Source organism: Electrophorus electricus, chromosome 14, assembly GCF_013358815.1.
Source record: "Electrophorus electricus isolate fEleEle1 chromosome 14, fEleEle1.pri, whole genome shotgun sequence".
Classification (NCBI taxonomy): domain Eukaryota; kingdom Metazoa; phylum Chordata; class Actinopteri; order Gymnotiformes; family Gymnotidae; genus Electrophorus; species Electrophorus electricus.
The window spans coordinates 1,517,864-1,542,000 of NC_049548.1; the positions used below are offsets into that span (position 1 = coordinate 1,517,864).

The 24,137-nt window shown below is 40.0% G+C and overlaps 1 protein-coding gene and 1 long non-coding RNA gene across 3 annotated transcripts in view; one reads left to right on the forward strand and one right to left on the reverse strand.

Moving 5' to 3' along the window:
- myof (myoferlin) lies at positions 1-23,561 on the forward strand. 2 transcript variants are annotated; one of them, XM_035533193.1, is made up of 56 exons: positions 1-21; positions 336-518; positions 2,005-2,060; positions 2,194-2,285; positions 5,642-5,750; positions 5,990-6,083; positions 6,705-6,838; positions 6,983-7,111; positions 7,253-7,315; positions 7,546-7,596; positions 7,703-7,733; positions 7,824-7,939; positions 8,154-8,280; positions 8,594-8,697; positions 8,781-8,849; positions 8,936-8,979; positions 9,311-9,393; positions 9,574-9,609; positions 10,498-10,622; positions 10,788-10,901; positions 10,999-11,176; positions 11,298-11,422; positions 11,509-11,618; positions 11,830-12,022; positions 12,162-12,317; positions 12,458-12,589; positions 12,710-12,873; positions 12,982-13,096; positions 13,708-13,810; positions 13,962-14,107; positions 14,214-14,384; positions 14,552-14,633; positions 14,948-15,025; positions 15,131-15,312; positions 15,556-15,714; positions 15,825-15,926; positions 16,175-16,336; positions 16,427-16,589; positions 16,776-16,846; positions 16,998-17,054; positions 17,437-17,445; positions 17,571-17,669; positions 17,914-18,042; positions 18,221-18,376; positions 18,489-18,580; positions 18,675-18,845; positions 18,938-19,086; positions 19,172-19,311; positions 19,895-19,983; positions 20,059-20,154; positions 20,250-20,391; positions 20,730-20,829; positions 20,926-21,116; positions 22,743-22,852; positions 22,940-23,087; positions 23,206-23,561. In XM_035533193.1, exons 2-56 carry the CDS (start codon positions 431-433, stop codon positions 23,242-23,244), a joined length of 6,174 nt encoding a protein of 2,057 aa, XP_035389086.1. In that variant the 5' UTR covers positions 1-21; positions 336-430; the 3' UTR covers positions 23,245-23,561. The 2 variants fall into 2 exon arrangements, with proteins under 2 accessions (XP_035389086.1, XP_026877441.2); XM_027021640.2 differs by lacking the exon at positions 16,998-17,054.
- LOC113584627 overlaps positions 18,261-24,137 on the reverse strand; it is a 7,923-nt gene continuing 2,046 nt past the window's right edge. Inside the window, exons 2-3 of the long non-coding RNA XR_003411422.2 lie at positions 18,750-18,854; positions 18,261-18,349 (exon numbers count right to left, since the gene is read on the reverse strand). This is a non-coding gene — a long non-coding RNA (uncharacterized LOC113584627). The remainder of the gene's footprint in view (positions 18,350-18,749; positions 18,855-24,137) is intronic.

A 24,137-nucleotide genomic window follows, 5' to 3' on the forward strand; every position in this document is an offset into this window, starting at 1 on the left:
GGGTGACCACGGACTGCTACAGTAAGAACATGTGCGATGTTTTTATTACGTTTAAAAAAAAAAGTTAGTTCACGGATCACTTTATGCAGACTGAAACAACACAAAATACCGCCAGAGGGTGTATTTAAGCGATGCTCTGGAATTCATGATTAATATGTTACATTATGTACATTTATTTAACATTAATGCTATTTAAAGTGGGTTTCTTAACAAAAACAAATGTTGGCTTTTCTAACTGAGTGATAAAATATGAGACCCAGGTGGCCTCCTGTTAGACCAGGTAGGCAGCCCGATGCTTTTGTGGAAACCAACACCCTCCTCTATTCCTCACGCAGCTCGCTACCCAACCCGACTTTGGTTCAGCTTGGCGCAAGAAAGTGGCTGAAGACGCGTAACTATCATGATGAGATAAGAAACCCATTTTCCAGTCATGTTGCGTGTTGTTGTTGAATCCGCTTCGGGCATTCCTAAAAAGAAAATTGGAAATCCGGACCCCATTGCAACGATCGTTTTTAAAGGTAACTATTTTGACATGTGTAATGACAGAGGGTAACGTGCATATTTCTGCGACTGTTTTATCTTATTTGTTTCTATAAAGGCTGTTCAATGTGTATTTAAAACTTTTGGAAATACAGAGAAATGCAGAGTAATTTTTTACTTACTTCTGTCAGCATAGCAGCCAAAGCTTGTTATGTCCTGTTCTACGGAATATTTTGTGATGGGCTATAAATTCCCAAGTAAGATGTACGACCAACGACGAAACAAACTTCATGCTCTCACATAAAATTAAACACGTAAAATGAAGTGATTATTTCATGAAGTGATTATGAATGACTAAATGTAACTAAATAAAATGTAATTAGTTTAATCATAAATACTTGAATATACAAATGTTCAGATAAAAAATTTTAGAACTCCATTAAAATCTTTACAGTACTGCACTACATTACAGGATTATTTTGTATATAACTGTATTGAAGTTCTTACATATAACCACATGAAACTCTCGCAGGTAATGAAACATATAATACTCATGCAACACATGCACTAAATGACCAAGTGAAGTATATGTAGTCTACATCTGTAGGCTATCAGCTCTTCTTAGGTCTCTTCTATGCACTCTATGGAACTGATGCTACTGGTCATCTTCTCTACAGCTGTACATAGTTTCCAGTGACTTATTTCGTTAATAACTTGCCTTGAAAACAGCAGAAGAATTCTCTATATTGTGTGTATGTATTATAATCCACACATTTATCGATTTGATCTGTATTAACTAGCGTTTACACATGCGGTATTTACAAGTGTATTTACAGTATAAATATGCTACACATACAAAGCATCCTGAGAACCCCAGTGCTTTCACTTAAACAAGGTCACTCGTGAAAGACGCCAATGAAGGTTGACACAGTGTACACAGGGCACAGAAGTGTGACAGTCAATCAGAAGTAGGGTATGGTAGAAGTGCCAGCAGTGGTGCTTATGGCTATTGACAGTAAGATGTATGGCAGCATGTTTGGTAACGATATGAAGCAGTTGTCCCTAATTAAGTGACTGCTCACTGGATGGACAGTAACACGTAATAATACATGCGTACAAGTATGATCTCCATTATATAAAATGATGCAGAATATCACACATTGAAAGATAGATTTGCATTACAAGTTCTGTTTTGTAAGTTGCTTACCTTGAAAATACGTCTGCTGGGAAACACATGTCAATGTGTGAGGGTACTATCATCTTAGGAAAACATTCCTAGCATTTTGTCTAATGAAAGTATGATGGCACCTCTCTTTTGGGAAGACTTTATCTTATACTTGAGGTACTTCTTAGGTGAAAATATCCTACCCTGCTACAAAAGTGCCTTTTAACTACATGACTGTGAAGCCAAAGTTAAAAACACATCATGAAGTCCCCTCATTACATGACATTTTCCAAATGCTAAAGGTAATTTAACAAATTTCAGTTTTTGTTTTAAAATAAAAACTTTTGTTTATTTTTTAGGCGAAAAAAAGAAAACTCGGTCTATTAGCAGTGAAGTCAATCCTGTCTGGAAAGAGGTGAGACAGCGCTGATGCATGCTTGCTTAAAAGTCAAAGTCTTTTAAAGCAAAGCTGAAATAATTGCCTCTTTAGTCCTTGGCTGCAAAAAAAGACTGAGTTTGTAAATAATAATGTGTTGTTTATTCCATAGACACTTGAATTTGATTTAAAGGGCACCCCTCTTGATTCCACTTCCTTCATTGATGTGATTGTAAAAGACTTTGAGAGCCTTGGAAAAGACAAGTAAGTCCTCCACACCAGTTCATCAGTACTCCTTTTAGTAAGGCCCAAACATACCATGTTGCTTTTGTAGCGATTTAGAGTTGTTTTTTTTTGGGGGGGGGGCTACCACACTTAAACCAGTTGCATTACGACTAAACACTATGTACCAGCAATGGTCAAAAGCTCATCCATCAGCTGTAAGCATGATGGAGGGAGTCTGTTGATGTTGGACTGCTTCGTTGCAACATTGGGAGACTGATTAATTTCAAGCTCTGTGATGAAATTCCATAACAGAATGTTAGGGCGTATTTTTGTTCCGACACTCAAGAGGGCTTTGGTCGTGCAGCAAGGCAGTGGCTCAAATGACAGTTGTAAATCCACAGTAGCAATAGAGTGGCTCAGGCAAAAGTTGTTGTTTTTTCAAATTTGAGGATTGTTAAGCATAACTTAAGTAGCTACCGTTGAAATGTGGTGTGATCTGAAGCAGATGTTCCAAAAATATCCGTAAGCTGAAACTGTTTAGCAGCTATAGAAAGCACTTGGATTGGTAATAAAGAAGGTAACTGTACTTATATAAGGCTTCCATCAGTGATATTAATTGTTTAAACCATTTTCTCAATAAAGGTATGCCACTGTCACATCTGTTTGTTAAAGATAAGCTCACATTTTAGGTGCCATTCTTAAAAAAAAAAAGAGAACCTACAACATTACAAATGGTTCACAAACCTTTTCTGTACAGAATTATTTAGATTTCAGATTCAAATTAAACAGGTTCATGGGAGTCTTTATAGCGTTAATCTAACATACAGATACTCCTCAGAGGTATCTCAGTCCTGGGAAAATTCTTAGAGATGATATCACTTATTCATTGCCCACTGAGCATGTTTTTGTCACTGGCCAAGATGGAGTTGAGACTTTTCTCCCACCTAGTAGGAAAAAGTGCAGGACCACTATTTTTAACAAGAGGTTTTCTGACAATAACATTTTTAGTAGCATTTTCAAGAAGAGCAACATATTGAGTAACTACAAGCTGTCTAACTGTCTCAGGCGTGACTTGCAACGTTGATCCGAGACAGTCGGGACTCACACCCTTAGAACCATGTTTAGACTTGCACTGCTGTAGTGTGACAAGGCCAGGGAGGAGACAGTGTCTGTCGGCTTGGACAGAGTGGAATACAGGAACACTTGAGGAGAGTCAAATGTTGTGCCATTCTTTCATATTAATCCAGCTACATTTGCACATGCAATATGTGGTCTCTTGATCATGCTGTTTAGAGAGCATACAACTGGCCTCATGGAGGGTGTAGTAACTGCCCAGGCTCCACTCAGTGAGGTTTATTGGCTCTGTATGAAGATCATATGATGATGTCCATTGTCGACTGACATGTTTTTCACGGGTGAATGAATACGAGACTCACATCTAGTGGAGAACATTTCTATCCACACTTTTATTGTATGGAACTCTTGGTATGTTTTTGTAACAAGGCAGTCAGTCTTCAGCTTATTAAAATTGATGGAAAAGCACAAACATGGAAAACAGAAACTAAAGAGCAGTGCATGATCCTTAGTTACCACTGTATCCTTGATGTAATTGGCACATTCAGGTTATTTTAAATACCTAGGTTATCTGGGATTCTGTTTGCTTTAGACTGTGTTGTACCATGCTGAAATGGGAGTAGTCACAAGGTTTACAGTCTCAGGGTAGAATACAGTGAGTGAAACATACAGAAAGGAAAGAGCCTGCCCTGTGCTGATTGCCCAACTAGTTCAAACCAATTAATTTGTGAGGAAACAAAGCCAAGCTCCCAGTGACGATAAAGTATGCCAATGTCCTGCATAATAATGATATGTCATAGCTTCCCTAATGTTATTATCAAGAACTCATTTCTCTTCTCTTCCTAGTCTGTTTGGCAAACAGAGTATTGTTGGGTGAGTGCCTCACCAGGTCCTCCTACATGCCCAAACATTTCAAACTTTCTTGCTGTAACCCTTTCCCTGCTCCATCTTACCTCACCCGACCATTAAAGCTTGCTAAACATAGGTAGTTGTCTGAGTGTAGCAGAGGTGTGTATCTACAAGAACAAGTTATTGAGAGGATGGTAGATGGCTGCACCAGGAACTGACTCAGGTTAAGTGCCTGTGACTGCAACAGCGACACTGAATTATATGAAGTGTTTGCATATGAGGGTGCAGTCAAGACTTTTGCCAGTGCTGACATGGATCAGTGGTTGCTGGGGTTGGGCTTGGACAGCTCACTCCAGGAAGCCAGTGTTACTGGGAGATGTTGGTGTCCTAAATAAATCTTTATTCCAGTGTGTGGATCTCAAAACCAGTAAAACAGCTTTTCCCATCTTCCCTTTTGGAGATCTGCCCACACAGCAGTCACATGTTTTACTCAGAGTTACCTGATTCAGTTCATAAATAGCTGGATAATAATATGACTCTTGTGTGTGCAGTACGGGAGTGGTGTTGCGGGGGGGCGTTCAGGACTGAAGTCAAGGAAGGTCAGTGTTGTTAACTCAGGCTAAAGGACCTTGTCAGACTCAGCAGGCATTCAGCCATTCAAACAGGTCAACCCTGTTCATTATCTTGTTCTTCTGCTGACCTTCCAAACAACACTCAGTTCTTGGCATGGAGCCCTTAAACTGTGCCACTACCATCTGACTCTACAAAACATATCCGGATAGCAGTACTGGATAAATATTAGATAAAGCAAGACCAACAGTTAAACTAAAATATGTGCTTGGGGCAGTTCAGCATGTGTGTGTTCAGTCAGGGTATGACGAGCACAGTGCAGTGTTTGCAGCACTCCCCCTCTACACACAATATTCCATGGAAAACATCCCCTCTCCACAGCCACAAAAGGTTGAAGAAATGCTTAAAACACTTCCGGATGGTGGACTGGTAAATGCTTCCATGCCTGTGGTAAGCTAGGTGGATGTGTTTGTCATAGGAGGAGGTGTCCCTTTTACCTGACGTGTAAGTGAAATTACCCAGTGCACAAAGGGGGTTTCTGTGGGAAACTGGTTTCAGCTCACAGCGGTCTGCCTGCTTCACTGTCGTGCTCTAGTGTGAGTGGCTGGCTGCTCTATGACTTTTAGGAAGTGCTGAGAGTGCCAAGTCTCAGCTGTTTCCCTTTGGCCTCTGTTTCCAGACCTTTGAGCACACGGCTAGGCATTTCCTCCTCAGCGTGATCAGGCAACATTAGCTCAAATACTTAAACGTTAATCAAACTAGTGTGATGCTCACTTAATATGCTGTCTCTTAGTGTATTTCCTTAGTACATTCTTAGTGTATTGCATCACACACATCGAAGAAAGTTAAATGTGCTTCTGAGACAGATTGTCTCTTAAATCATGTAAAATTTTTGGTTACAGGTTCATTGGTTCAGCAAAAGTCTATTTAAAAGACCTAGCAAGTGGTCAAGCAAAGTCACTTCCTTCAAAAAACTTGGCTTTAGTCAGTGAAAGTGGACAGAATATTGGAGTAAGTGTTTCTAAACCCCACGCCCTCCCATTTCTGCACTTCATTATAGCCCATTCTTTTCTTATTCTCCCTCTCTTCCTGTTTCCACCTCCACTCAGGAAAAAATCTTGTAGTCATTGAAGTCAAACATTTACAGATTATGTTTTTAGTTCGATGTAATTGCATATTCTAGTTTTGAGCTGCTGAATACAATGTTTTCATCTTCAAAGCCAAACTCTCTTACTGCACTGCTTGTGTAGGCCACAATTGATCTGGTCATTGGTTATGAGCTACCAGCCAGTGCTATTCCAAACCCAAGTGATCAGCAGGATGGCAGTATGGCAGGAAATGCAGGTATGATGTCTGTGCTTCTGCTTCAGATTGTCTTCAATAATTGTTTTTGCTGTGACAGGATGAATATTGAGGAAAAATGATGAATATATCAGCAATTTGGGTCACGTTTTGTGTTCAAAATAGCCATAATGCTGTTTGGAATGCTGTAGTACAAGTTTTCAGTAAATACTAGTGGATAATTAGACCATTATTTAAGGAGAACAGGTCCCCTATCACGTATTTACTGGCAGTGTCTGAGAAAGTCAAGGTTTTCTTTTCATTTCTTTTCACATTGTACTAAGTGGTTTTATTTTTATTTACCAAGTAGTTTGTTTCATCACTGGCTTTTGTTACTGTACAATCTTAAATATTAGCTTTCAAGTTCATTTATTTAGTTTGTTTGTTTAGATGAGAGCAGGGAGGAGTTAATTGAATCCTGCTGTGAAATGTAACTACATGCTTTATTTTACTCCCAGTAGCAGTGGCATGGTGCCACTGTGGTTCCACATATCCACAAACATTTGGCATGTTTTGATGGTATACATATGTGTGTGTGTGTGTGTGTGTGTGTGTGTGTGTGTGTGTGTGTGTGTGTGTGTGTGTGTGTGTGTGTTTAATCTTTCATAATGAACCTTTGATCAGGTGGGGTTGATGGAGGAAATGAAGACCTTGTTGATATGGGGGGTACACCATCCTCCGCTCAGCTGAACCAGAGAATTCAGCTGAGCAGTAGAAAAAAGCACCGACCTTTATCCAATAAACCTCAGGACTTCCAGGTACAGTGGTTACCACGGGTTGCGTGATGGATTTCAATTCTGTTTTAGTTCTGTTAAAGCTCTTCAGTAAGACTGAAACATTTTTTCATTTCATTTGCTTTGATGTACACAATGTTAAAGATCCATGTTTCTTTCATCATCAAGATCCGTGTTCGGGTCATTGAGGGTCGCCAGTTGCCAGGGAACAACATCAAGCCTGTTGTTAAAGTAAACACGTGCGGGGAGACCCACAGAACCCGCATCAGAAGAGGAAATAACCCATTCTTTGATGAGGTGCCAACTTTTATTCACAAATTTATCAGTTTTCTGAAAGGTTAGATGTCACTATTGTATGTGAGTGAATGCTTTGTGACAGTGAGTGCCTGTCTTTGTTAAAGAGGTGGATTTCTGAATTGTGGCCAAAACTCTTTACAGATGTTTTATTACAACGTCCACATGCTGCCTTCAGATCTCTTTGATCAACATATCAGCATTCGGGTAAGTAAAAATGACCTTTTAGGTTACATTACTTCATCATATCATATCTAATATTCTTATTGCGATGGGGATTTCCTTGACATAATATTAAAAATCATGTTACACACATGTTTTGCATGTTTTAATGCTTTAAACTGGAGATAATACCCAGATTGTATGGTGAACTTTCAAGGTGGGTAGGTTTGTACTGCTGTGAACTGTGTGAAGCAGCAAAGTTCTGCACTCTGCAGGTGTACAACTCCTCATCCCTCAGGGCTGACAGTCTCATGGGAGAGTTTAAGGTATCTCCAGCCTGCCCCACTTCTGCACATTAATTTATAAGAGATAATACAATTCCAGCTTGTAATATGAATTAGCTTTTACTTGCCTCTTGTATCTGTTTCTAAGATCGATATTGGCTATATCTATGATGAACCAGGTACGTTCCAATTATTCCTCACAGAGCTCAATTTAGCATATATTTTTTTTACATGTCCTTTGCTTAAAAACTCCATGTTGTTAACCACAGCTCACTGCATCATGAAGAAATGGCTACTTCTAAACGACCCTGATGACTCGAGCTCTGGAGCAAAGGGTTACCTAAAAGTCAGCTTGTTGGTAGTGGGCACAGGAGATGATCCTCCGGTACTCCAGCCTCATTTCATCTGCACAAGCCTTCACTCCAGATTTACATATGCATTAACAGATTGTGAACACCAATATTTCTAACTTTAATAATCAGGAAGAGTTAAAAAAAAATTCCAGAAGTTTCAGTGAAGGGCGTTAGGTCGCTTTTCCTTTGCTGACTTCTCGTGTTGGTTTGTTGGGACAATTCCCGGCATGCCGCCTGACTGGACAGGTAGAGAAGAAGGAGCAGGACAGTGATAACGACGATGTGGAGAGTAACTTGCTCCTGCCAGCTGGAGTTGTTCTGAGATGGGCCACACTGCAAATCAAAGTGTTCCGCGCAGAGGACATGCCTCAAAGTAAGCCAGTTGTTCTTTATAACCCATTAAGAACTTTGTTTTTTGTTTTTTTTTTTGTTTTTGAATAACGTAGCTTATTACTAACTTTTGGAATACCTTAAATATACTTAGTTTAAGACAGATCTTTCCTGTGCATTAAAAGTCAAATTGTACACAAATAGGGCAGATGTAAGTGTAGCCCTAATAGTAAAATTATGTTTTTATCTGGGAACTGAACCACATCATTCACAATAACTATTTCAGTTTTTTTGTAAGATCCCCCATAAGATTTAATACTACACTCTTTACTTATACATGGAAACTCTTTTCCCAGTGGATGACTCTATTGCCCAGTCTCTGAAGGAGGCATTTGGTGGGGAAAGTAATAAGAAGAACCTAGTGGATCCATTTGTCGAGGCCTGGTTTGCTGGCAAGAAGGTAATAAAATTAGCGACTGTTTTTTCACCTGGGGAAAATCTATGGATATTGTGTGTCTCAATTTTTTTTCTTGTCCTCTTTAGCTGTGTACAAAAATAATTGAGAAGAATGCAAATCCTGAATGGAACCAGTTGCTTAATTTGCAGATTAAGGTAATATGCATATGTGACTTTACCTAACATAGCATTTTTTGTACTCTGCCAGTATCTTAACAGAAATAAATTTCCTCTATCTGCAGTTTCCATCTATGTGTGAGCGCCTGAAACTGACTGTTTTTGATTGGTGAGTTCCCCAAGTGCATCCTGCTGGTCTAGCATCAGTGTGACAGAGTTATAGAGGATAAAGCTTTATGGAATCTTTCTTTGGGATTCTGTCATACGCAGTGAGAGTCTGAGCAAACATGGCCATTGTTAGAGCTGGGTGGATTCCAACAGTGTGAGTCACAGCACTGCTGTCCCACACCCACTCCCGCAGTGCATTTCTCGGCATAAGACAGACAGGGTCCACTGGGGAAAGCAGTGGAAAATCTGAGGAGAGCCATGGCTCTCTGGCTGTGGCGCGCACTGGGCCGTTTAAGATGACTGCGTGTCTCAATCCCTTCCCCCCTCTGCAGGGATCGCCTGACAAGGAACGATGCTGTAGGCACTACGTACTTGAATCTGATGCAAATAGCATCCTCTGGTGGTGAAGTTGAAGGTATGGTATGCAGGGAGCAGCCTGATAAACCCATACATAAAGAAAACGCTAATTCATCTTTCACAATGTTCCCTTCTCTTGAGTAATGATGGGATATTTGATCTTGTATGTTACCGTATAATTCTTCTTTTCTTCTTTCCTTTTTTTAATGATTTCGCCTTTTCTGTTTTGTTCTAATAGAGGAACATCTGGGAAATGAGTTTCTAGGAAATAAAGGTTAAATAGGTTCACCTGTTTCAAGCGTCTCTGTAACCCTTTGTGTACTCCCCTCGTTATTATACACAGTGAAAGAATCACTTTTGTTGAAGTGACAAAAAAGATTGGTTTGGTAAGATTTTCTGAGGGTTTGTTTAATACTATTATACTGCTACCATATAGCCTACCATATACTACTCAAAGGGTTGCAGTTGTACCTTAGCTATACTGCTCCAGCATTCAAGCATGTTACCTTTTATGCAGACCCTTACGAAATCTGTATTTCCGGCTTGTTGTGTCATCCTGAGCAAATATTACATGAAATGTCCTCTTCAGATAAGGTCAATTAGCCATAAACTGCTTGCTTTAATTTTTATAACCTTTTTGTAATGTGCACAATGACACAGACATTATCATGTCAGAATGACACAACGATGCCCTTGTTTTCATTCTGTATTTCACACCTCAGTTACAGTAGCACTGCTGTATTATGTTGTGCTAACACCTCTGCATGTGAGGTATTTATTATATACATACACAATCACACAGTTCTTATAGATACTGACAAAACACAAAATACAATATTTGCAGGAAAATGGGATAGGTATTATGACATAAATGTTCATTTTAAAGAGAATATGTGTCAAGTATTTCAGGTTATTTTTAATTTGTCAATGTCAGTGATTCTTTATAAGCCACATGCTTCAATTAACCCAATTAACATCTCCCATAGATCTGTAACATTAACCATGTGCTCAAACTGTACAATGACTAGTTCTGTCTTTAACATTATCATGTCAGTCCAGATGCCATCCTCTGGAATGCAATAACTCAGCTAACCTCTTGTTAACATTCAGAGGGCTCATGACAAGGTCAAAAAACATCTGTGTGTCTCTCTCTCACACACAGGAGAAACAGGGGAGTCTGGAGTTGGTTTTCTGCCTGCGTTTGGGCCCAGCTACATTAACCTGTATGGGAGCCCAAGAGAGTTTACCGGATTTATGGACCCTTATGAAGATCTTAACTATGGAAAGGCAAGTGTGGAGTGCCATGAAGGTTGCTATATCGGGACTGCGAGAATGTAGCCAGGAAGGATAATGATATATTACAAATATGTACAAGTCAGGGGAACCAAGCAAAAGGAAATGTAAAATTTCTAAATGCATGAATTATATTTAGTTTCTCTGTGTTTTTCACAGGATGAAGGAGCAGCCTACAGAGGAAGAATTCTTATTGAGCTTTCAACAAAGCTTCAGGGAAAGGCAGACAAGGATGTGGATGTGATACCTAACGATGACATCTTGGTTGCTCAGGTAACTCAGGGACATTTCTGTAGACATCCATTCTCCTCACATTCTCCTTAATGGATGTCTTGCATATTGTGCATTATTAAAATTTGTCTCCGTGCAGAAATACCAGCGGAGGAGGAAGTACTGCTTGTGTGCAGTGTTCCACAGCGCCACCATGATCCAGGAACCCGGAGAGCCCATTCAGTTTGAAGTGAGCATCGGGAACTATGGCAACAAGCTGGACAGCACGTGCAAACCTCTGGCTTCAGCCACTCAGTACAGCTGTGCTGTTTTCGATGGTGAGGGCTACAAACAGAAAACTATAACAAAACAGACTGACAATTGAATGTCGAGTGAGTGTCTTGAGAGTTGGTCTGAGCACTCAACCGTTAGTGTTTTTGTGTTATTTTGTTATTTTAGGTAATCACTACTACTACTTGCCCTGGGCTGACATGAAGCCTGTCGTTGCCATTATGTCATTTTGGGAGGATATCAGTCATCGCTTAGACTCTGTTAACATCATTCTCTACATTGCAAACCGTTTGGTAATCCTCTTATAAATTTGATTCACACATCCAAACAATGAACTTTGAGCTGTGAGCATTTTGCAAAACCTGCTCTCTAATTCCAGCAAGCTAACATCACTGAGTTAAAGACTGCAGTGCAGGCTAAAGCACCAGACATGAAAATGGCAGAGATTTGGAGCAAGCTTATCAGCCAGCTGATGGACGACATTAACAGGTGGGGTTGCTTTCAAGTTCCCTTCACAAATATATTTGTGTTTAGAACTCTCAACTGTATAGGAATATGAACATTTATTCACCTACATTACTGGATAAAAATAAAGACTAATATTTAGGTTTGTCAGACTATCTGTGTTCAGTTCCTCAAAATGGTGCTGTCCTAGGAAAATCTTGCCTGTTTCTATCATTTTTGAAACCGATCCCCTCAGGTTTAAGCTGCCAGATCTGGAGGGCAAGTCTAATCTCACAGCCCTGGACCTCCAGATTAAGAAGTTACGGGACAGTGCCTTGAGCAGCATCGTGGCTGCAGCTGAGCACTTGTTCCAGGAGGATGCTGATATAAAGGAGCGCCTGGTCACCATTGATGGCTGGCTGGACAACCTTAAACAACTGGCTGAAGAGGTTCACACCACGCCATTATATGTCATGACTGTGCACAACAGTTGAATATGTTGCTGTAGAATGCATTGTGAACAGCATGCCTTGGTTACTGCTGCTGTTGCAGTTTGCATAAAGGCACAACTCTTGTGTGTCTGTGCAGCCCCAGAACAGCATGCCTGACGTGGTCATCTGGATGCTGAGGGGAGAGAAGAGGGAGGCCTACACTCGGATCCCTGCCCATCAGGTCCTGTATTCTGACTACAGCAGGGAGGCATGTGGCCAGCACTGTGGAAAAACACAGAGCATTTTCCTCAAGGTATTATCGTTTGAGCAGAGCACTGTTGTGCTAATGATAACATTTCTTTTTCCTATAAGGACTGACAGGGCTCATTAAGTGTAACTGTGTATCTGTCAGTCTTGTAATAATTCTTTGAAGCTAATTGTTTTTCCTTACAGTATCCCATGGACAAAAACAAGGGCTCAAAGGTCCCTGCCCTAGTGCGGGTCAATATGTGGTTGGGTCTATCAACGCTTGAGACGAAGTTCAACACTTATGCTGAGGGATCATTCAATGTCTTTGCAGAGCTGGTATAGCCTTTTGATTTTTGTTCAAATTCACAATCAGACGTTTTCTGCCTAGCAAGTTTCAGTCTTGTATGAGACCATAATCAGGACAGACCAGAGAGTCTTGTGTGTTCCCTGTAACAGTACGAGAACCAGGCCAAGGTGCTGGCGAAGTGGGGCACCACGGGTCTGCTGAACCGGGGAAATTTCACCGACGTGACCGGTAAAGTGAAGCTGAAGAAGGAGTACTTCATGCCCCCTCGAGGCTGGCAGTGGGAAGATGACTGGTTTGTGAATCCTGAGAAGAGGTAACTAGGTTTGCCACATTTGTCAGGGGTGTGTAGCGTAAAGCTGTGTACAGTGACTACTGTCCTAACCGTTGCTATGCTCTGCTCTACCTGTGTACTGGGGATTAGTTGGCTGACAGAGGCAGACGCGGGACACAGTGATTTCTTGGACGAGGTTTATGAGAACGAAACTCGGTACCCTGGAGGGGAGTGGAAGAATGCGGCAGAGCATTACACAGATGTGGTAAGAATATGCATATCAACACATTACACTGAAGGCAGATCACACTTACTTTAGACTATGGCTGAACCTGACATATATATACTCGCACCTATCCACAGTCGTTACTTAGGTAAGATGGGTACACCTATCTTAGAGATGCATTTTGTAGGTGTGCAGTTACAGCTCTTTTGTTGCTATGTATGTCACTCTTAACCCTGTGCACACAACCACCTGACTACTCCTGGAACATTCTCAACACAGCAGTGTCATGAGCCTTTGCGTTGCCTTGGGTATTGCACTGGTTTGAGTATATCATGCAGTGTTAACAGTGTTGCTAGAGTTTTTAAATGTGTCAGTGTCAGTGCAAAGTGGAGAGTAGTCCCACACCCATAAATGTCCTGCCAACAGTGGTCCTGTAGTCAGAAACTGACCACTGATGAACAGCTAGAGGATAGCTACTCTAACAAATGGTTTCTGATGAAGTGTTGTTTCTAATGGCGTGTCTTGTGAGTGCAGTTTACAATGTACATCATGTTTCCATTCTTTTACTGTAGATGTAATGGTTATAGAAGTAGCTAGCAATGAACAAGCTCCTTGAGTATGCTGAGTATCGTTCCTCTTTGTGTGCGTAGAATGGAGAGAAGGCCCGTAGCCCTGACGAAATTGTGTGCCCTCCTGGATGGAAATGGGAGGATGATTGGACCTTTGATGACAAAAGGGCAGTGGATGAGAGAGGTTGGCTTCCTTACATACATAGTTACAGTAGAAGTGTGAGAAAGATGTAAAGTGCCTGTCCTGCAAGCTCCACATCCATCCGCTTTCTTTTACATCTGAGCATACAGTGTTTTAGCTAAAAGGGGCAATAACTGCAAATGTTTGAATAAAGGTTGGGAGTATGGAATCACAGTTCCTCCTGATGATAAGCCCAAGTCATGGGTAGCAGCTGAGAAGATGTACCACGTACACCGTCGTAGGAGAAAGATCCGACGTCGCATTAAGGTTGCTGGTGGCAGCCCAACCCCTGAGGCACAGGTTTGATCTCATTAACTTTATACATGTGATCGCTTCAAATAAGGAAGTTCTGATTGGAGCATGCCTAATTTGACCTTTACCCTCTGTGTACTATGTCCGTGGCTAGAAGAGAGATGCAGGAGATCCAGAAGGCTGGGAGTTCTCGTCGCTCATTGGTTGGAAGTTCCACAGCAAGGAGCGCTCCTCCGACACATTCCGCCGGCGCCGCTGGAGAAGGAAGATGGCACCTGCCCAGTCTGTTGGTCCTTCGGCCATCTTTAAACTGGAGGGGGCGCTGGTAAGCACGATTAATAAAGACCTAATGAGGAACACGTTGGAAATTGAAATTTTAGTGCTTCCCCTGCACTGAGAATGTCCAAATGCCTTTGCTCAGAATTCAAATGACCTGAAAAAAAGGGACTATATTATGATGGCCTGGTGTTTTGTTTTTGATTCATTTGACAGGGAATTGATGTTGATGAAAAGGAGGACGACAAAGGTTCAAAAGCAGATGCCAACACGCCCAGTGTGTCATGTAGTTTTGACCGTAAGTAGAAGAAGCACGTAAAGCGTGGTGGCTCTGTGGTTAGCATGTTTGCCTCTCAGTGAACGGGGCTTGGCTTCAAGTCCCTGCTTTGAGAGTGTACTGGGTCCAAAATGGCTGCTGCTGTTCATTGGTGTGTGAGTGCTTGTAAACACTGATATCTGTCTATAACGTGTCCTTGAGTCTGAGAAAGGTGCTCTAGAAATGTCAGTAATAAATCTGTAACAAACTTTAGAGTGATAATGTTTTTGTGCTGTGTAAATTATAATGTTATTTATATATCTTTATTATTCCTCCATTTGTGCATGCTTTTGCAGGGCCCAGTGAATACCACCTAAGGGTCTATGTCTACCAGGCCAGAAACCTGATGGCTTTGGACAGGGACAGTTTCTCAGGTTAGGAAAACACTTCCTGACTTATTAATCTTTTATTATTAATACTACATAATGCTAAAACAGGGTTATTTTGCAATGCCGCTTTCTATTTTGACTTCCTTGCAGATCCTTATGTACATGTGTCATTTTTACACATGAGCCAGACCACAGAAATCATCAAGTCCACTTTGAACCCAACGTGGGATCAAACCCTTATATTTAACAGAGTGGAAATCTATGGTGATCCACAAATGCTCGCCAGCAACCCACCCCAAGTTGTGCTGGAGATTTTCGACAGTGACCAAGTGGTTGGTCTTTATAACTTTATTTTTTTCAACAGCCCTTTTGAAGACTCTTTCAGATACTATAGTGTTCAAATTGACAATATTTTGTACTTTTAAAGCTCTCTAAAGAATGTCTATAATTATTACCCTATAATAAATGAAATGTGGATTTCCTTTACTTTTTAAAATTAAAAAAGGAGATTGTTCTGTGGTTAATTTTTTATGTTTGGACATACTGTGCTTACAAAGTGACTGTGTTCTCTGCAGGGAAAAGATGAGCTGCTTGGCAGGAGTATGTGTCTGCCCTTAGTGAAACTGAACCCGGTAGTGGGCATCGCGGCTAAGCTGCTCTGGTGCCCAGTCCTTCAGAAGGGAATACATGCTGGAGAAATCCTGGTTGCTGCTGAGCTCATTTTGAGGGACAAGGTGGATCTCGCACTGGTTTTCATTCTCTAATTCCCATTAGGTCCAAAAAATTGCTTTGACTTCACTTTGCCTTGTAATGGTGTTTGAATCTTTACTTTCCCTTTCTTCAGGGTGCTCAGACCGAGCTTCCCCTTATTCCTCCGAAAAGAGGAGACAGCCTGTACATGGTTCCTCAGGGCATTCGTCCTGTAGTGCAGCTCACCGCTATAGAGGTGAAGGAAACTGGAGTTTAATTCTGCAGACATTTGAACACCACTATGCAGAAGTGATTGTCAGGGCAATTAGATCAGTCATATGTTAGTAAAGTTTGTTTTTCATAACTGTAAATTTACCTATTCCTCAATCATACCACAACATGGCCAGTATGTTTTCTGGTTTGAAAAATAATATTTGGATTGAGCTGATGATGAAGATTGCATTCTCCTGATGCGTTTTTAACCTCTCAATGTGAACTTCGTAGATCTTGGCATGGGGTTTGCGCAACATGAAGACCTACCAGTTGGCCCCTGTGTCTTCTCCCAGTTTGGTGGTGGAGTGTGGAGAGGAGAGGGTTCAGTCTGCCGTCATTAGGAACATAAAGAAGAGCCCCAATTTCCCCACAAATGTCCTCCTCCTGAAAGCGGTAAATGCCTTATAAAAGAAATATGCTGATATGATGCAAAAAATGGAATGCTTCAACTGACTAAACACCTGATTCTTCCTCTCCCTGAAGAGCTTACCCAAAGATGAGATGTACATGCCTCCAATTGTCCTGAAAGTAATTGACCACAGGCCGTTTGGGAGGAAGCCAGTGGTAGGACAGTGCACCATCACCTCACTGGAGGAATTCCGATGTAATCATGATGAAGTTGCTGAAGTGGCCATGTCATCTAAAGGTGCTCTTTAATATGTTTATTTTGTTGTAATATGTGTGATTTTGTTTAATGCTAGTAATGTAATACTAGTTTTGTAATCCTAAGAATCCATAGTGGATATTTTGTAGGACAAAAGTCAAGTTGTTCTTTTTTGTTCTTTGTGGGAATTCACCTTTATCCCGAAAATGCTGTTCCTTTTTCCTGTAGTGGCTTTGATGGCATCCACCCCTCAGGAACTCCACATAAACATAGAGGAACGGCCTCTTCTCGAGACGCAGGTGCAGTGTGTTTAGTTTTGAATGGGCATAACAGTAACGTTTTTATTGAAGTTCTGAGACTTCTATCTCAAGGCAGAGCGTGAATTATGTGTAGTGCTCTACTGGATCCAGATAAGCTTTTTTTTTTCACTGTCAGCATTGTGACTTTCAGTTTATGTACGGCTTCTCAGCAGCTGTTGACAAAATGACCACATCAGTTCTACTCCGTGTATGTATGGCATAAATGCACCATAAATGTATGGCATAAATGCACCAGGCAAATCAAAAGCTCTGCTTCATGTTCATCAATACACCCCTCATTAAATGCAAAAATTATTACTTCAATTTTTTTCCACCAAATGTTACTGCCTTGATTAATAAGAAATTTGGGAGTAATAACTCACTCAATCCACGCTCTAGCAATGAGTTACTTTCCCTTGCCTTTAGCTCACAATCCTGCTGATTTGCTGTATCTTCACATATTCAGATTAATCTTTTGGTAATTTAAAGTCTTGTCTGCTAGTCTTTGCTTTCAAAGTTCTGTGTAGTTCATTTAACATAGCTGTTTCACCATTGTCTTCTTTTTCCATTCATGACATTAAACTCAACAGCAAGAAAAGGTGAGTTTTTCTGGCAGTAAACTGCCAAGCAAGCTTTCATAGTGTGTTTTTAAACTTTTCCTCAAAACACATCTATTTCATACATAACACATATAGGCATCATTTTGCTTTGCATTTTATAACAGGAGAAAGAGGCAATTGATTGGTGGAGTAAATTTTATGCTTCCACTGGAGAACATGAGAAATGTGGCCCATACCTTGAGAAAGGCTATGACATACTGAAGGTAAGCTTGAAGTCACAGTTATTATACATCAGTATTTACCTTTTTAAAGGAGTGGCTCTGTAAGGACAACATAGAATTTCCACTGACTAACATGTAACAACAGTTCACAACATAAGCTTATATATGCCATAACGTCACTCCTTAATCACTGTTAGGTCAACAATATAAGACAGCTGCAAAAGTTTGTTTTTAATATTGAATCTCAAAAAACTGATATGAATACATTAATGTAAAATTGTTTCAGGTGTTTAACTGTGAACTTGAAGATGTAGGTGAATATAAGGGCCTGACTGATTTCTGCAACACCTTTAAATTGTACCGTGGCAAGAATGAGCATGGTGATGATGACCCTACTGTGGTTGGGGAGTTCAAGGTAAAAATGAGGAAGAAAGGGCGATTTTTCTTTCATTTGTCTGAACACATGGGGTGCTCATCAGTAGGTAGCTAGGACGTATTCAGTCGAGTCTATACTTTAATGTGTTTACCACTCTGTGGTAATGTTACACTCCAGTGTATCATAGTTATATGCGTCTAATGGACTGTTTTTTCAGGGTGCCTTTAAGATCTACCCGCTGTCAGACGACCCAGCTGTGCCCTCTCCTCCACCGCAGTTCAAAGAGCTTCCAGAGAGTGGGCCTCAAGAGTGCCTTATCAGGATCTACGTGGTCAGAGGAATTGACCTGCAGCCCAAAGACAACAACGGTTTAGTAAGGATTATGCACTTTAATACAATAAAATCTCAACACATTAATGTGAGGTTGCAATTTACTCTGTAGTATGTGGTTATTTTGAGTGTGGCCTAAATTTGTTTTTCCACAGTGTGACCCATACATCAAGATTTCTTTGGGAAAAACTATCATTGATGACAGAGATAATTATATACCAAATACTATAAACCCAGTCTTTGGAAGGTAATGTGGTGGGTAATCTTTGAAAGTAGTTAACTCTTTTTATGCTTTTCTCTGTATCTAAGGACAGCCATGTCTTTGATTCTATTCTCAACAGAATGTTTGAAGCGTCATGCTTCCTCCCTCAAGACAAAGACCTGAAAATCTCAGTGTATGATTTTGATCTGCTTACCCATGATGAGAAGGTTGGAGAGACGGTGATCGACCTGGAGAATCGGTTACTCTCTCATTTTGGTTCCTACTGTGGCCTGCCCCAGACATACTGCATGTGAGAATCCTTTAACACAATCCCCATATACTGTGTTATCTCAAGATATGTTCAATATGTCCCTGGTTAGCTAAACACTATTCCTGAAATAGCTCTGGACAAAACCAGTGGCGGGATCAGCTGAAGCCATCCCAGATTCTTCAGAACCACGCACGTCTGAAAGGAGTGTCTCCTCCTAGAACTGAGGACAATGGCAACACCTTAATCTTCAGTGGTCGGGAATATCGCCTTTCTGACTTTGGTAATTTTTTATTTTTTTTAATTAGTTGGTGGACTCTTTCACATCTTATAATCTTGTCCTAAATCATTTGTTTATATATCTGCAGAGGCAAACAAAGAACTTCACCAGCACCTGGGTCCACCCAGTGAGCGGATCTCATTACATGTTCTCAGAACACAGGGCCTGGTTCCAGAACACGTGGAGACTAGAACACTCTATAGCACCTTCCAACCCACTCTCTCACAGGTGTGTACGTGACCGCGCATACCATTTTTGCACTGGCCTGCCTATATAAAGTGCTTATAGCAGCACTTTCAACATTTATGTAATTTTTAGAGTGGGTTGGGAGGTAAAGTACATTCATCCCTTCTCACAGTAATTGAAATCACAAGCAGACTATGTTGGAGTTTTTAAGAAAGACATGATTTATTTGAAAAAGAAACTTCACTCTGTCGCCGTAGTAATGTTCTGGTCCTTTAAGCCATTGTGATTTACTCTAGGTCTGGTACCAGAAGCATTCTGTTTTGGGCCAGACAGCAACAGTGCCACATTACATATGTATGCTACACAATACAAAATTTTGTTTGTCGAAAGCTATAGTGACCAAGGGATTTCACGCGAGATTTTTTTTTTCTTAAATGGCATTCATGTAATCATTGTGATATAATACGCTACCGGATAGTAGGTTAGCAGATGTTTCGTACTAAATTTCCAACTGCTCAGAACTTGAGTAAACCTATGTGAGAAGAATAGGGACTCTGACATAGTCTAATGTCATGACATGGAAACCCCCACCCTCCTCCCCTTTGTACTTTTCTGTGTTTTGCAGGGAAGCCTTCAAATCTGGGTTGATGTTTTCCCCAAAAGCCTCGGAGTACCTGGGCCTCCTTTTGATATATCTCCACGCAAGCCTAAGAAGTGAGGAGGAATCTGAGTGATTCAATTTTTGACTTACTTCTTACTGGAGCTAACCATTAAACCATTGTCCACCAGATATGCGCTGCGGGTCATTGTTTGGAACACCACCAATGTCATTTTGGATGAAACTAGCATCACTGGAGAGCATATGAGTGACATATATGTGAAGGGGTATTTTTAAAAACTTCAAGTATTATGGAATCGATTATATTATTTTAATCAAAAATAGGCTTTCCTTTTGTTAATGGACAGTCTGTAATTCTCAGCTGGATGCCAGGTATGGAAGAGGACAAGCAGAAGACTGATGTCCACTACAGATCTCTTGATGGCGATGGAAATTTCAACTGGAGATTTGTCTTTGAGTTTGATTACCTTCCAGCAGAGCAACTTTGCCTTGTTTCCAAAAAGGTAATACGATTTATGTAAAGTATTGACAAAATAGTCTACATATACAGTGTGCTTAATTTTTTCTCCCAAAAGATTGTCCATGGCATAGTTATAATTATGTTCTAGTTAAGATAACTTTGAAAACAATCATCGGAAGTAACCTATTGCTACAAATTTTGCAATAATCTTAATTCATGTGAATTTGTAAACTTTAATACGTTTTTTAAAACCTCTTTTCATATAGACGCTCCTAACGTCTGGTATAGGATACAATGAATATTATATTTTAGTAAATAAAGGTGAATAATTAGAAAATGTATTGTGGAAAAAAATACTAAGAAGATATATTTTGTAATCAGGAACATTTCTGGAGTCTGGACAAAACAGAGTTCAGAATTCCACCAAGGCTGATCATTCAGATATGGGACAATGATAAATTCTCACTGGATGACTACCTTGGTAAGATGTCTTCAATGTCTTAAAGGCATGTGTATGTGTTTTTGTGAACTTGTCCTAGCCATATGGGAAAGTGTCTTAATTTGTACTGTGTAACAGGAACTGTTGAACTTGATATGCTCCACCTCATCACGCCTGCCAAACTATCTGAGAAATGCAGCCTGCACATGCTAGATAACACACCTAAATCAGGCCAGAAATTCGACCATTCAAAATCCTTGTTTGCCCAGAAGTCGGTCAAAGGATGGTGGCCGTGCTACATTGAAAAAGATGGAAGGAAGGAACTTGGTGTATGCATAGCATGTTTTACTCTCTTTTTACTCTTTTCTTAGATTGTTTAGTACAATTATGTGATATTTTATCAATAAATCATGAATATCATTGACTTATATTTCCTGTTGCCCCTTTTAGAGGTGACTTTGTATAATTACATATATAGTGTCTTGTAAAACTATTCAGCCCCCTTAAAATGATCAGATTCATCTGGATTTCAAATGATTGATATTTTGTGCTGTGCTAATTTATTTTAAAAGACTGAACTTCAAAATTATTTTTAAATTATATTTTCTAAGAAAATACTCTTTGACAAAAACTACCAACTGACAAATGCTGCTTGCTTAGGTATTCAGTCCCTGTGCTATGGAAACTCCCAGGTTTACACAGATTAAAGATATTGCCCTAGTGTGGATACATTTGGCTTCCAATTGGTCACTACCTGTGATCTATTAAAGTTCACCTTTTCTTGATAATCGACCCGCTTAATTAAAGTAGCATTGGTCAGACTGTGAATTGGAAGTAAAGCTATGAAAATGAACATTCTAAGGAAATTAAAGTTATAAACATGCACAAGACAGGAAAAGGCTTCAAAATAACATCCCAGTGTTTGGTGAGCACTGTGGGATCGATTCAGAAATGAAAGCTGCATGATACAACCCATGCATCAACATAAGTATCAGAGCAAGAGCAGACTTGCAAGGAACCACCACGGTCAGGCAAACAAATCACTTTAAAGGAGCTACAGAATTCAATGAATGAGTGAAGCTATACCTGTCAAAAGAGCTTACAAACTCTGCATGCAGCAGGCCTGTATGGAGAATGGCTAGAAAGAATAAACAATAGCTGAAGAAAAAACACATTTGGAATTTGCCAGAAAAAAACTAATGCTGACCCAACTAAAATGTGGGATGAGATTTTGGTCAGTAATGGAATGTCTTAGCCAAAATTCTAAATGCCATGTGAGGCACAAATATAGCACTACTCATTCCTCAACAAATATCATCCCAACAGTGAAATATGGGGGTTGTAGGGATGCTTTTCCTTAGCAGGGACTGGACATCTTGCTAAAATTGAAGAATGGCTGGATAGTGGAAAATACATACAAATATTGCTCCAGTCTGCTAAAAAAAAACCTAAGGCTTCACCATTCAGCAGGACGATGATGACAAATAAAAAGTAACACAGGAGTGGTTGAACAGCAAGATGGTTATTGTTCTACAATAGCCAAGTCAAACGCCAGATCTCAAGTCAGATGTGGTATCATCCAAACAACCTGCCAAACCTGGAGCAAATCTGCCAGGGAGAATGGGCAAAATTAATCGCCAACCAGTAAGCAAAGCTGGTAGAAACTTACCCCAACAGAACAGATCTAATGTTGTTTTTGCAGCAAACGTTGCAGCAAAAATTTCTACCAAATACTGGTATAAAGGGGTTAAATACATATGCAAGCAGCTTTTTTTTTGTTTTTCATTTTGATTTGATGATAAATAATTAAACTTTACTTTCATGATTTTGGAGTGAGAATTCTGGCTGGAACAACCTGTGTGTCATTTGTAATTCAGATAAATCTGATGTTTGATGGTTAAATGCTTGTGCAAGGCACAGTTTACAGTTTATTGACTTGTGCCTGTGATTTTTAGGGAAAGGTTGAGATGACACTGGAGATAGTGAATGAAGAGGAATCAGAGGAGAGGCCAGCAGGAAAAGGAAGGGACGAACCCAACATGAATCCAAAGCTTAACCCTCCAAAGTAATGCAATTATTAAAGTGATCATATAACTGAAGCATATACCGATTTGTGGTATTATAAATAAAGGGTTATTTTGTGTCCATTTAGCCGACCTGAGACTTCATTCTTCTGGTTTACCAACCCATGCAAGACATTGAAGTTCATTGTGTGGCGGAGATTCAAGTGGCTGTTCATTGGCCTGATTCTGTTAATCTTAGTGCTGCTGTTTGTTGGAATCCTTCTCTATTCATTACCGGTAAGGAGAAGCTTGAAGAAGGCTGCTGTTTCTACTGTTTCCCAAATAACTGTGTGCTATATTATGGCAATGATGATTTTTAAATTACTCAAAAAATATTTATTTTATTTCCTTGCAGAACTACATTTCAATGAAAATAGTGAAGCCGCTTCAATGAGATGAATAACTGGTTTAAGTCACACTGGTCGGTGATTAAAAGCAGCAGGATGAAAAGACAGATTTTATATTTACATATCTTAAGTAGTTTAACATGATGGCAATAAAATACTGTTCATTTATTCTTTTAACATTTATTGCAATCAATGCAAATTCTTAGATCTGATTTTTTTTGTCCACTCAAATTTTGCATGGAACTGATTTGTTCATTTGCATGTTACAAGATCACAGAAGTCCTTCTCAGCACTTTTTTACTATTATGTTAGCCTATATATTTTGATCAAAAAGTATTATACTGCCTCAATAAATGTATCTGTTAATAAATAAGTTTGTCTTTTTATTTATTTTATTACTTTGTTATTTCAGCTTTCACTGTGACAGTTCTTGAAAGATGATGGTGACAGCCATGGTAATATAATCTAAATTGTAGGCCCAGTTGTCACATTTTATGCACAACAATGTTTATTTAACTTTCATTCACTTAAACAGGTTTAATATTGTTATTAGTTACATTTGTATAGCACCTTTCTCAGACTCAGGGACACTTTACAGACAGATATCAGTTTTTACAAACACTGAGGAGAAGTGGCAACCAATTTGTGCACAGCATACTCTCTATCAGAAACAGTAGCAGCCTGGGGGACTGCACCAGGTGAAGGAGAGGCGGTTAAGACCAGGACAGCACCATCCAGCCATCACTGGATGTACATGCACACAGGTCACATTCATACAGGATAATTTAGAATATCCAATCAACCTAACCTCCATGTTTTTGGACCATATGAAACCAGAGACCCCAGAGGAAACCCACACAGACAGAGGGGAAACATGGAAACTCCACCCAGATAGGAACTCGAACCCAAAATCCTAGCACCAAGAGGCAAACATGCTAAC

Coding starts and splice junctions, on each gene's coding strand:
- myof (XM_035533193.1), top strand. CDS start 431: ATGTTGCGTGTTGTTGTTGAATCCGCTTCGGGCATTCCTAAAAAGAAA. Junction 519..2,004: donor TGCAACGATCGTTTTTAAAG/GTAACTATTTTG, acceptor TTTATTTTTTAG/GCGAAAAAAAGAAAACTCGG. Junction 8,850..8,935: donor TGCTTAATTTGCAGATTAAG/GTAATATGCATA, acceptor CTCTATCTGCAG/TTTCCATCTATGTGTGAGCG.